This window comes from Sceloporus occidentalis, unplaced genomic scaffold, assembly GCF_023333645.1.
Source record: "Sceloporus occidentalis isolate IW3139 unplaced genomic scaffold, rSceOcc1.0.p SCAF_3, whole genome shotgun sequence".
Taxonomy (NCBI): Eukaryota; Metazoa; Chordata; class Lepidosauria; order Squamata; family Phrynosomatidae; genus Sceloporus; species Sceloporus occidentalis.
In genome coordinates, this window is record NW_028316983.1 from 31,738,036 (window position 1) to 31,752,166 (window position 14,131).

General features: G+C 40.6%; 1 protein-coding gene across 5 annotated transcripts in view; it reads right to left on the reverse strand.

Annotated features, from left to right (window-relative positions):
* Positions 1-14,131, reverse strand: part of PLCG1 (phospholipase C gamma 1) — a 128,864-nt gene that overhangs the window by 28,748 nt on the left and 85,985 nt on the right. For all 5 annotated transcript variants that reach the window (XM_089513972.1, XM_089513975.1, XM_089513970.1 and 2 more), the window contains exons 14-22: positions 13,392-13,514; positions 12,010-12,111; positions 10,322-10,509; positions 6,375-6,575; positions 4,857-4,976; positions 4,245-4,425; positions 3,045-3,122; positions 1,364-1,467; positions 391-487 (exon numbers count right to left, since the gene is read on the reverse strand). In XM_089513972.1, coding sequence (XP_089370098.1) covers positions 391-487; positions 1,364-1,467; positions 3,045-3,122; positions 4,245-4,425; positions 4,857-4,976; positions 6,375-6,575; positions 10,322-10,509; positions 12,010-12,111; positions 13,392-13,514 — 1,194 coding nt within the window. The remainder of the gene's footprint in view (positions 1-390; positions 488-1,363; positions 1,468-3,044; positions 3,123-4,244; positions 4,426-4,856; positions 4,977-6,374; positions 6,576-10,321; positions 10,510-12,009; positions 12,112-13,391; positions 13,515-14,131) is intronic.

A 14,131-nucleotide genomic window follows, 5' to 3' on the forward strand; every position in this document is an offset into this window, starting at 1 on the left:
AAAAATGTAACAACCTGACAGGTGACCAGCAGGATGAAAAGGAAGTCTTAATGCAGTGCCAAAAGGTAATCAGAGGTCAGACAAGGCAAGACTCTTCCAAGGAGGAATTCCAGAGCCTTGGTACAGCCACACAGAATAATAGAATCATAGAGTTGGACGAGCCACTTTCTCTCATATCCTGACCCAACACAACTGAATATGTTGTAGGAAAGCTTAATGGGTGGGAAAGTTCATACAGGAGTAGGCAGTCCATTAGGTATTCAAAAGAGCTTACTTCAATAACAAAATTCAAACTGGGCTCCCTCCAGAATCTGAAGGCCAAGTCTTCTTTAGTAGAAAGTAGAACCTTTGAGGCTCTTTCTTTCCATACTCTCCAAAATGAATGCTCACCTCCTGTTCTGGCTCTAGGCCAGTTGGACTAGTTATTTCTTCTACGTAGTTAGATGGAAACCAGAGCTGCTTCTTACCCCCATAGTCTCCTCTCCACCTGGCAGAAACAAACAGGCATACATGCAGAGTTGCACATAAAGTGAAGGAAAACACAATCAGCATGATGATTATCAAGAAAACAGAAAAATAATCAGAATATAAATAGGTGGAGCTAAGATAAGCATACAAAATAAACCAAGGGACTCATCAACAGCAGAACAAGGAGAAGGGTAAATTGCTATCCTATCTTTTTACAAAGAAAAAAAGATACAAACACTCTTGGCCTGTCATTCATAGGAAAGACACTATCTAGTACCAAAGTGCTCTGACTCTTGGCTAAAATGGTCCTGATGGGCTGAACTTAATATTCAACAGTCTGGAAACAGATACCACCCCAAAAAGCTATAAAGCAGCAAGGAAGGAAAGGGTGAGAGATGAAGTTCAAAAAAGTTCTTTTTCCAATGCCAAAATGATGTGATTTGGAAGGGAGAAGCAGAGAGAGCTGTAAAGGAAAGCAGTGAGCACAGAAAAATTCCTTCAATTTCCCCTTCCCTAACTGATTTTCAATTAATGTGGCAACAACTGAAGTTCTCAAACTTGAGTCTCCCACTGATCATGCAAGTGCAATATAAAAGTGAGGCATGGACTCAATTTAACTTCCTCTGTGTTTAAATCACAGACTGAAACAAAGCTCTTTGAAAGCTAGTATCAAGAAAGCTTTTTTTAATGCAACAACCTATTTTATTGTTCAGTTATCAAAATAGCTGAAATAAAGGAGACAGATCTGTAAGAGTAATTATAAAAACTGCTAAGTGATGGGCTTATAGAACTAGGGAAACCAGAAAGTTATTTCAAGCTACTTGAAGATATCATCTATAGCAAATTTTTTTAAAAGAAAAAGGAATGTAGCATTGGAAAAGTTGAGAATACTTACCAGCCTCCTTCCTGTTTTTCCACATTCTGGATCACAGCATTTTTGGTGAAGGTGAGTTCATCCTCTCGTTGAGCCTTGTAGTCAAATAAGGCTTTGACAGCACACTAAAACAAAGCAAAACAAAATCACTTAAAAGGAAAAGAATGAAGCTGTGTGATCACTGCATTTATATTCAGCTTCTGTCCAGAACTGGGACTCAATGCAGCGTACAAAAATTAAGACTTATACATATGAAAACACACGTTAAACTTCTTCCGTTAAACTCCTGCCCTCCTGTCCATCCCTGGCTTCCACTACACCAACAGTGTCTGAGGAAGTAGACTAAAGAACATTTTAAAAAGGAATTAAAAAGGGAAGAAATAAAACAGCACAGCACACTATCAAGTCCTTTCCTTATAAAAAGTCATTTCAAAGCTTGTCACAACAAAACAACAATAGAAGTCCATCTATTGGAAAAAACCACAAAGGAGCCATTTTAACATATCTATGAAGGGAGTTCTAGAATCTGGGAGCAGTCACTGTGGAGGCCCTCTCCCATGTTCCTTCTTACATGCCTGGGAAAGTGATGGGTCTGAGGGAACGATTTCTTCCAAAGAGCTGAAAGACCAGGTAGACTCATGTGGGGGGGAAATATTCTTTCAGATTATGATTGGATACATTACTTTCTGCCTTAAAGTAACTGTGATAAGTATACTGAAAAAACTGACAAAACAACAGGTGCCTTGTAAGAAATTTGTTTCCCTTCAGACTCCTATTGCTGAGATGCACTCTTCCTTCTCCAACTGCATGAGCAAGTCAGAAGTCTGTATATGCAGGTAAGTTCACTTGCAGCACCTCTAGTGAATAAAGGCATATGTGCACATGTTGCATACTAGCATTTGCAGGCAGGTTATTTCAGGCCTCAATGTGCTAATAAAACTGAAGGTCTTTCCTAAAACAAAGCTAGAAGAGGAAATCACCAAGAATAAAGCATGCCAGATGGCAAATCTGTTTTTCCCCCCTGCCTTTGTCAAATACCAAGATCACCTTGCCATTTTGTGTTTCGTAAAAAAGATCCTTCTCCGTTTTTCCATCCCAGAACATCACCATCCTCAATCACACCAGAAATTAGCAGCCAAACTGAAAGTGTAGACAGATTCATGAATGTGTCTCCACCTCTTTAAAACTTCTACAAGTATCAGGCACTTGGAAGTCTGATGCAAGGGTCTACTCACACTATACAGTTACAGATCTATGGTTCCATTTTAACTGTCATGGTTCCATCCTGTGGAATTCTGAGATTTGGAGTTTAGGGAAGCTTATCTAGAGTTTGCAGCAAGAAGGCTCTGATACTCCACCAAACTACAAACTCAGTATTATCACAGGAAGCAGAACCATGACTCATAAGGTGGAACCATAACACTATAATTTTGTATTTTGATAGGGCTCCAGGTTGGGACTAGGGTGCAGGAGAATTTAGAATTTATTTGCATGTGCTTATCCTTGAGGAAAGCCACACTCCTCAAAGCTGTGGTTTGTTCTGACTGTCAAAACATACAGGCACTCAGCCTCTGCCTTTAAATTGATGAGCTTGTAATTTCTTTTAAAAGGACCTCTTAACAGTCACATAATTGGCTTGCAAATTCAACACTTGGTTTCAGCCTATCTAGTCACCGCAAGAACATAGTAAGTAGGAAAGTACCTTAAAGGTTGGCATAGGGTTGGCCTCCACATAAAATCCTGGGTTCCGTCCTTCATATAGAGCACCGTAATCTGGTTCCTGGTGAATAAAACAGAAAATATAGATCTATTTGTGCAGACTTCTCTTGTTAGTTGCCTGGGAAAAGACCCCAGGACATCAGAAGTGGCTGATGCCAATTAGACAGCCTCCCCATTGCTTGAAAAGCTAGCAAGCTCAAAAAAAGATACACAGAAAGCATAAACTCATGCTTGTATCCCTGCAGAGAGAGAAACATGAGTACAGGGTAGTCTGCATCAAGGGAAAAGCAAAGGAAATTTCTCAAACTGGGCAGTATCAGAGACCAGTCAGCTATGGAAATCTTTTCCATACAGCTTATGTGCTAAACCAGGAGCAGGAAACACACAGCCCTTGAGCTGCATGTGGTCTTTATATGCAGTCTTTTCATAGTGTTATTTATTGTAATTTGGAGTCATTTATATTGTTTAATTTGTTTGGTGGCCTGAGATCTTATAATGAAAGGGCAAGACTAGATAGATAGATAGACAGACAGACAGACAGATGAGGGAGAGAGGGAGAATCTAAATAAATAAATAACACAATGGTAGCACCATGATTCCACTTAACTGCTTTGACAACATCTTACAGCATCCTTGAATTTGCAGTTTAGGGGTAGGTATTTACAATTCTCAGCCAGAGAGCTCCAGTATCTCAAAAAACTACAAACCCCAGGATTAACAAGGATGCAGCAATGGCACTTAAAGTGAAACCACAGTACTATAACCGTGTACTATAAAAGCGCTCCATGTTGGGACAGGAGTGCCAGACAATAGTTCTTAGATTTTCCTTACACATTCAGTTTTCCTGAGGAAAGCAACATTCCTTAAAAGTTGTGGTCTGTACTGATGCCACACAATATTCCATTTGCACTTTTGAAAGTATGATTCTCCTCTAAAACAAGCCCCTTCCGCACACTGCTTGTTTGACACCCACCCACCCCTGAAAGTTTCAGGAAAATGGAAGCAGACTTTCAGTCACTTCTGGTGTCAACACAGCAGGTCTGGGTGCTGGGGGAAAGGTGGGGTACCCCATGGACCCACAGAATTTGCCTGCTCCTGTGTTAGATAAAGATGAGGTGTCCCAACCCCAGCCCAGGAAGAAGGCACTAAATTTCACCTAGCCAGTGCCTTATGCAACACTCACCGCTGTCCCAATCTTTTCTAGCATTTCTTCATTAATGGGATACCTCAGCTTCATCTTTCGGTATAGCGGATGCTTCTCATAGTAGCTAATTAAATCCACCAGGCTGTCAAATTCTGAGTTACCCAACATGACTGTTTGTCCATCCTGTTGTACACGACAGTGTTTGATCTTCCCTTCTGCCCTAGAGTCAAAATGCCAGCAAAAAAGTTAAGGTAGGGAGGATGACACTTTCCAGACGATTATTTAATAATGGATTATGAATTGCATGGGTGGGGGAAGTTAGAAGGAATTTATTTTCTCCTTCTCTGCCATAAAGTTGATGCACTCTCAAGCACTGGTGGCGCAGTGGTTAAATGCCTTTACTGCAGCCATTCACTCAAAACCACAAGGTTGCGAGTTCAAGACCAGCAAAAGGGCCCAAGCTCGACTCAGGCTTGCATCCTTCCGAGGTCGCTAAAATGATTACCCAGACTGTTGGGGGCAAATTAGCTTACTTGCTAATTAGCTTACTTGCTGTTCACCGCTATGATCTTTGGAATAGTGGTATATATATAAAACAAATTATTATTATTTTTAATATTAATTAGTGCACAGGGGAGATGACCCACTCACCGAAAGGAGATAGCATAAGAGTTTGGTTCGCTCCTCTTGCGCACCAGGAAGGCTCCATCCCGGGGCACCCTCATCAGCATGCGCTCTGCCAAAGTCCGGGTGAGATTAGCATGGTACCATCTGGGAATTAAAAATAATAATACTGTGATGCCAGTGAATGCAAAGGCAGCAAAAGCTGGTGTACATTTAGAACTCAGGATTAAATTTGTTTATTCAACAAATCTGGGAAGCACTTGACTGTATAGTTTCTGCTGAAGCAGAAATATGTGGCTGGTGGTCCACATGTGGCTACTATTTTGTGGCTCCAAGGGTCAATTCTTTGCCAAAATTTGGGGACATTTGGGGGGTGATAGCATGGGGGCCTTCTTGCCATATTTTTATCCCACTAGGACATATAAGGTCCAGGAGAGTCCTTGTTTAAAACCAGAACTGAACAACTTTCTGTTGTTTTAAAAAAAAGCCTCTTGGATCTAAAATGGCCCAGAGCAACCTAAAAGCATGACAAAAATGCCCCTCAAGTCCTTTAGAGGGAGTTTGGGAGCAAAATGTTGCATTTCTTTGTCGAGGGAGTTGCAACTCTCCAAGTTCTCCTAGGGGGGCTCCCTATCCTTCCATTTCTCCCCACCTCTCTGTTAAAGCTATGATTCCATCCCATGGCTTATGACATGTGATAAATAACCCCTGAAGAGGGTTAAAGGGAAAGTTATATGTAAAATTGTCACCCAAGGTACAACATCTAAGGTACAATGCTCCAAACTGAACTGGTAACCTCACAACTCGACTTCTGCAATGGGGCTACCCTTGTGCCTAGTCAGTTAGTTCAAAATATGGCAGCCAGATTGGTCACTGGAAAAACCAGAAGTGACCACATAGCACCTATTTTAAAATCGCTCCACTGGCTGTCTATTAGTTTCCGGGTGAAATACAAAATGTTGATAATGATATTTAAAGCCCTTCATGGTTGGGTTCAACCTATCTACGGAACTGCCTCCTTCCGTACAATCCACCCCACGCACTCAGGTCCTCTGGGAAGCATCTATTACAGCCTATAAAGAAGACCTTTTATTCTACCACTCCCAGATTATGGAACGGCTTGTCGGAAGAGATCCGTCACATTACCAGCTTGGACAGCTTTATGAAGGCTGTCAAGAAGGATCTCTTCTGGCAGGTCTTTCCTGAATAGCAAGCTCAGCCAACCATTGTATTGAGCACCACACTGTATACCTTGAAACTCCATTGCCTGTCTCTATTCATTTTAATGGATTATTTTAATGTTTAAATATGTTTATGTTTTAGGGGAGGGAGGGAATAATTGGGATTATTGTTGTATTATATGGATTTTTATTGTAAGCCGCCTCAATCCTAAAAGGAGAGGCGGGGTAAAAATGAAGTTTTATTATTTTATTATTATTATAATAACTCAATGTAAATGTTTCTTAGGAAACTATTCTCCTAGAATTCCCATACAAGCAACAGGACAAAAACACAGCTGTAAACTCTTCTTCTCCATTATCTTACTCCTTGCTCTCGTGAGCGTTGGTCTGCGGCACAGGCTCTGTCAGCCTCATCTCAAATTCATTGCACCTGAGCGGCACCTGCTGGTAATGGGTGATAAGGTCATAGAGGCTATTGAACACCAGGTTATCCGTAAGGAAGAATTTGGGGCTCCCAGCATCCTGCCGTGAATGGATCCGGCAGTGCTGCACTTTCCCGTTACGCCTACAGGGATGAAAAAAAGGGAGAATGATTAACAATGCAATCCTAAATGTGTTTACACAGAAAACAACCCCACTAGATTAAAAAGGGATAACTTTCTAACAAACATGTTCAGTATTGCAACCTTTATGTTCTTTTCCATAAATTATTTATTGTAAATGAAGTTTGCCAGACAACAACAGTCACAATGGCTGGGCTTCTTACTATTAATTATTATTATTAATAATAATAATAATAATAATTTTATTTCTTACCTACCTCTCCTCACAGCTAGGGGCGGGTTACAACATCTCTACGCAATATTTATATTACAGTACGTAGGACAATAATATAATATAAAATTCATATTTAAAACTCATGATGAAAAACTGCCTGGATAGCCTATCGGAATGTATTTTATATTCAGGCAGCTGGTTTAGCTGTCGGATATCTTCCAGCTGGTCATTCCACAATCTTGGCGCGGCCAATTAGAAGCTCCTCTGGGTAATGACTGCCAGTCGGTTCTTGCAGGCTGTAGCAATTACCCCCCAGAGGACCTCAATGTTCGGGGCGGATTGTATAGGACAAGGCAATCCTGTAGATAACCTGGGCCCAAACCATGTAGGGCTTTAAAGGTCAAAACCAACACATTGTACTTTGCCTGGAAACTAACTGGCAGCCAATGGAGTGTCTTGAATACGGGTATAATATGTTCACTCCTGGATGTTCCTGTAACCAATCTGGCTGCCAAATTTTCAATGAACTGAAGTTTCCAAACATGGCACAAAGGTATAAAGTGCATTGCAACCTTGGGGTTACCAGCACATGCACCACTATCTTTAGGTCCTCCAGATCGAGGAAGGGGCGCAGCTGGCATATTAGCTGACATTGATAGTAAGAACTCCTGACCGTCGCATCTATCTGTGCTAATATTTGGAGAAACGGATCCAGAAGCACTCCCAAGCTATGAACACAGTTCTTCAGAGGGAGTGTAACCCCAGCCAAAACTGGTTGACACATTTCCATTCCCAGATTGGGACCCTTAATGGCAAACACCTCCATTTTGTCTGAATTCAGTTTCAACTTGTTTTTCTTCATCATGCCCATTACCTCCTCCAGGCATTCTTTCAGAGGAAACATGCTATCTTTAGCTGAGGCTATTTTGGAAGGCATGGAGAAATATATTTAGGTGTCATCAGCATATTGATCACACCCCACCCCATGGCTCCGGATGCTCTCCCAATGGTTTTATGTAAATGCTAAAAAGCACTGGGGATGACACCTTGTAGGATGCCATATAACAGCAACTTTTTTTGAGGAGCTACTATCCCCAAGCACCACCATCTGGAACCTGCATGAGAGGTATGACCAGAACCACTGCAGCACAGTGCCTCCAATTCCCAAATCCCCGAGGTGCTCCAGAAGGATATCGTGGTCAATGGTATCGAAAGCCACAGAGAGATCTAAAAGCACCAACAGGGACACACTCCCTCTGTCAGTGTTGAGACAAAGATCATCCACTAAGGCAAACATAGCAGTCTCAACTCCATATCTTGCCCTGAAGCTGGTTTGAAATGGGTCAAGAAAGTGTGTGTCATCCAAGACTGACTGGAGTTGGAGGGCAACTGCATTCTCAATCATCTAGCCCAAAAAAGAAGAGGCTGGTCTATAGTTATTAAGATCCAGAGGATCCAGGGAGGGCTTTTTCAGAAGTGGTCTAACAGTATCACAGTTTGCTAGGGTAGTTTATATTTCTCCAGATGGAAAACACATATGGGTATTTGGAAAATCTTTGCATAGCTGTAGGTAAAGATTACCAATGGCAAGTAAGAAAAGAGAACAAAAGCAAAATTCCACTGACAAAATCCTGCTTGAGGATTCCGCAAACGAGGTAAATGCATCAAACACATCTACTGAGTTTCAGCTGAAGTCAACAACAACAACAACAACAATAAAATATTTATTTATATCCCGCCACTTCCACTTTGAGGATCGAGGCTGGTAACAGCAAAGTTAATACAATATACAACCATAAAAACAACAAGCCCCACAAGACCCTGACCCAACCCTCCCTCCCAACTATAAAATTAAACAGTAAAAGATGGTTAAAAAGTACAGTTGTCCCTCCATATTCACTAGGGTTAGGGGAACAAGACCCCCGTGAATATGGAAAAACCGCAAATAACAAAAACACTGTTTTTACCTGAGAGGACACCTCTCTAGGAACCTCTAGGTCCTCCAGTGCAACTCTGTGGTCAATGTCCAAGATACACTGACCACAGAATGGCACTGGAGTAGCTACAAATGGTCTTTCAGTGCAACTTTTAGTTAAACTTGACCACAGAGTTGCACTGGAGGACCTAAACAGTCCTAGAGAGAACATATTAATGAAATCCGTGAATAATCAAATCTGCAAGTATCAAATCCGCAAATATGGAGGGATGACTATACATAACAATACATCAAAATTAAAAAACAAACCACAAATAAGACAAATAATAAAAGGAGGAGGATTCACTTGGTTCTGGACATTATCAATCGGGGAAGGCCTGCTGGAGGGTTTTTGTTGTCTTTTAAAAAGCCTTGAGTGAGGATAACTGGCAAATCTCTTCCGGCAGGTCATTCCAAGTTTTTGGAACGGTGACAGAGAAGGACCTCCAGGAGGTCACCGCCAGTCTGGTCTTTCTAGATTGTAAGAGGTTTTTCCCGGAGGATTGGAGTGTGCGGGAAGGTCTGTATGGGAGAAAGCGTTCCTTTAAGTAGACTGGGCCCAGGCCATGTAGGGCTTTATAGGTGATAACCAACACCTTGTACTGTGCTTGGAAGCTAATAGGCAGCCAATGTGGTTATTTTAAAATGGGTGTAATATGGTCGAACTTGGATTTTAAGAACAAGTAATCTGTACAGCTGAAATGTTAAAATCCTGACATACCGGTAACTCTTTGAGTGAGGAGAAAAGGTGTGTGTCTATTTACTGTGCATGTATTGGTTCAGTACTAGCAAATTTCAACTTCTTAGTGTTAAAACTGAAACACATCTTGGCAAATACTGCTAAAGGCTTACATGACCAAGACAGTATGTGTAACGGTTTCAATGATCAATCTATAGAAATATAGAAATATTTCATACATCTAGTGACCTGGTCTAAGCTGCAGTACACTAAATACATGAGAAACATCAAGTTCTTTCTAATTGTAATGAAGCTCACTGAATGGCCTTTGACAAGTTATTTATTTATCCAAGGGTTCTACCTAGAGCACTCCATTGCATCAACTGGAATTGGGTGAGTCAACACTTGATATAAGTTCCATTTATTCATCCAGTCTACTCTAGTTTGAAATAACAATTCAATTTAGGCCTTTATATATTTATTAGATGTTTATTAACCTACACCTCTAGCTGGTAACATCATCATTTACCACAAATACAGGGCCAAATAATATAAACAGTGTAAAAATTGCTACAATAATGCTAAAATAAAAGATAAATGAAAGTGGCCATATCCACCCTCTCAATTTGCCATTAGCTATTCTTTCTCCATTCCTAAATTCATTTTTTTCATTTATTTAGAGTATTAATACCCCACTCCTCAGCCACAAAGGCTCTCAGAGCAGCTTTATTTCCCCAACTTGCATTAAGCGTGGTGGGCTCACAATGTGCAGAACTAAGAGTGGTGCATGGGTGCCATCTTCTTGAATTCCCCCAATTCACTTATGAATCAAATTACACAACTGGCTGAGGAACCAATGCACTATATAAGGGGTTCTTACCAGAAAGAAAGAGTGTAATCACCAACAAAAGTCTCACTCTCTCGCACCAAAAAAGAGCCATCAGGTGCTCCTGTCTCTATACAGTACTCTGTTAACAGCCTCTCGGCTATGTGGCGCCCATCACGTCCCGCACCCAGCTTGCCATGAAACCACTTTTCAGTGGAGTGAAGTTCAGTGCTGTTGTTAACCTAGCACAGAAACAGAAAAAATACAGTTAGACCTGCCAGCTTCATTTCAGGTAGACGGGACTGACTCTTCATCAATGTTATTGTCCTGGATATCCAACTTCCTGGTCCCAGATTTTTTTTAAAAAAAATCTCAGATTCCAGGCATTCAAACCAGGAATACAAGAAAGCAGAATATTTGACGTGACAGTTTTAAAAGTCTATCTCAACATGCAACTATATCATGGCATACATATAGGCATATAATTGTAAGAAACTAAATGATTGGGAACTGTGACTCCTGCTCTGCCAGTAATGTCAGTATTTCAGAAAACAGTGTGTTTACATCACTATGCAACAGTATAAGGTAGTGCCATGTGTTTATAAACCAGAATTTAGGGAGGGTATTTTGTATTTGCAATTCTCAAAACTGCTCAGCAAGCATGGGCCATGTTGGCTGGGGGATTCTGGCAGTTGCAATCCAACCCAAAAATTAGCTTTCTCAAGCTCTGCTGATAACTCTTTTCTTCATAAACTGTTTCTGTGTGCTCCTGGGTACTGAGCCAACAGTTCTTTCTTACTTCTCTTCAAAAACAGTAGCCAATGCAGCTGGTTCATGCATGTTCTCCTTTGATCTTTCTTTACTGCTACGCCAAAAAAAAAAAAGTTTGTTGGTCGTCTCCTAACCTCTTCTGACCCAACCTTAACCTTGCTTTTCAATAGTCATACTTCAATTAACACAGTCTCTGTTATTTAAGCTTCTTTTTATGTAGGCCTTTTATGTCTACCCAGACTTTCTTTCTCCTTGTACTCTGCCTAGTTGGAAGGCTTTTAGTAGCATTGGCAGTGATAATGAAGGATGGCTGGAGAAACACAGACATTTGGTATAGAGCTGCAACAGCATGTTTGCAGTAAACTATGTTATAAGCCTGCCTGAACAGCTACCCCTAGTGTGTTAAAAAAAACCAAAACCAAAACACTAAGTTTCACCACCACCAAAATGGAAATCATAATAAGTGTGGAGGTTGGTGAAAAAAGTCATCCTTGGATATATTCTAAAAAAGCTTTCAAGTTAGAAGAAAGTTCAAAATGTTTTTGTTTACTTATGCAAGGCTTACCTCACCTGTTTCATTTCAGATGTGGATATTGTAAGTTTTGAATAAAAGTTTTGTTGAAACATGTTGAACTGCTCTACTTTTTTGTAGTGCAGAAAACTATCCCTATTCTTTACCTATTCTTTCTCTGGTACCAAAATTTGTGTTAAAAATATCCAGGAACACACATCTGTTTTGTTAACTGCATTTTTCCTTGTAGGGGAATTTAGCTACAGTCTGAATTCCTTCCCTTAAGAGATTCAATCTCAGTAAGACTAGAAATACCTTCTTAGGTAGCAGTAAGAGTTTCCTTATTGATTCAAGAAAGTTACAGAGTTCCTCCTTTGAGTGACCAAGAAGATTGAAGATGGTCAGAACTTCATACAAATAGATGTTGGGTTTTTTTTTTTTGTTATGTTTTTTGGCATACCTCCTTTTGCTCTTCTTCCTCCTCACTTCCCAAACCATTGGTTGTCTCCTCAGAGTAATAAATTTTGCTGCTGGTCAGAACAAAGTAATGGGGGTTCCACTCCTGCAGAAAAACATACTGAATGTTTATCCTAGAACAAGTCTCTTAAGATCAAAGCATTTTCAAGACTTGTCTATCCAGATTACAAAGGATTGGGGGGGGGGGGGAGAGGATAGGAAAAGAGGGTTTATACTGAGGTTGTCATGATCCAGATGCTGAGCCAGCAATGGAAAAAACAGGAATTAAAATTAGACATGAACAGGTGTATGTTGGTTTTAAGAGTCAGAATTGTTAGCAGCTTTCCAAAACAGATCTGGTTAGCATGAAATCAGGAAACTAGAAAATATTTCAGTCTCTATCCTAAATCAAGAATCACTGGCGAAGCAAAAGGCATTAAAGGCACTGAGATGGACAGGTTGCATACCTGTAACAGTATTTCTTTGAGTGGTCATCTGTGAATACATACAAATGGGTTGTACTGCGGCTGCACAGTGCTGCTTGGAAAACCTCTGGAATCACTGGGCAAAGTTAATTTTGCAACTTTTTGGCAGTAGCTCTGCCCATCCCTTATAAGCCCCCTGTGTTCCCGTTCTTTCCCCAGTTCCAAATTTTATGCCGCGTAAGCGACATGAGAGTGAGCCAATGAAGAGCAGGACACTGAGGGGAGGACAGGCAGGATTTATATGTATTTGCAGATGACCACTCGAAGAAATACCATTACAGGTATGCAACCTGTCCTTCTTCGTGGTCTCTGTGAATCATACAAATGGGTTAGACTGACAAGCTTCGGTCAGTGGCAGAGGGAGTGTCATGACACCAAGTAAGGTTCAAATAAACTGTGTGTATTAACCACAATAAAACATTTAACCAAAAACTGTGTCAGTTGCATTCGGTACTTCAATAAACAGTACTTCAACCTGTTCAAGTCAAAAGACACAAGGTCATGCAAGACCTGTCTGTAAACATTAAGAATGCTGTAAATGAAGCCAATTCTGGCAAAAAGACATTCTTTTCAATAACACGTAAACAAATGAAATGCAGTGCAATCAATATAAACCTGAAACCAACACTGCCCTCCCAAAGGCTGCATCCCATTTGGCTCTGGTGTCCAGCCTATAATGTTTGATGAAAGTCAAGGGCTGGGACCAAACAGCAGTCTTGCAAACATCCTCCAAGGGGACCCCAGTCAAAAAAGTAAAGAAGAGAGAAGGGAAGTATCAGAGAGTTTTGTGATTATCACCCACTGGGTGATAAGACATCTATGGCAAAAATGAATTTATACCATCCCTGCTCAGCATTATCGGAGACAAAATTTAATTAAGGAGCAATGCAAAGAGACCCACATGATTGATTGGGTCTTCCAGGTATAGAATTCCATTCTTTATTGAGTTGCTGATATCATTCTCTGAATACACAGCAGATGATGGCACTTCTTCGTAAGCACTGCCTTCAGCCAGTTTCTTGTGCTGCAATGAGATATATTCAAGTCAGTCTCCCTGAAAAAGAGCCCAGGCAATATCTCTAAAACCCTTCTAATACCACTATCCTCTGTTTTCCCACAATCCCCTGCCACTAGTCATGATAGTTCGGGCTTCTGGAAGTTGAAGCCAAAACATTGGAAGAGGCAGAGGTTCCCAATCTCTTCTCTAAGCAACCATAATGAATTCAATGGTAACACTGCATATTGTATTTCAAGGGACAGAACAGTTTGATAATTTTAAATATTATCTAGAATATTTCCTTGTGAAATCCTGGCTACAGAAAGCATGCATGTGAATTTGGAAGGCCTTGCTGAGAGGGAGGGTTTGTAGGAATTTTGAAGGAATAAAATCAGCAAAATTTATCAGAATTGTGGAACAAGGGAGAGGATGTTACTGCCAATCCCTAATTGTTGAATAATGTAGAGTGCATATTCAAGGATAGTTTTAAAAACGGCATCACAGATTTTAGTATCCATGGGGGGTCCTGAAATCCAGCAGATACTAAGGGCCCATTGTACGATTTACAATATCACTGCTCATGCAGGTTAGTTATTACTACTGTTTAGATTATAGAGACCAATTTACTGTAGATAAGTTGCAAT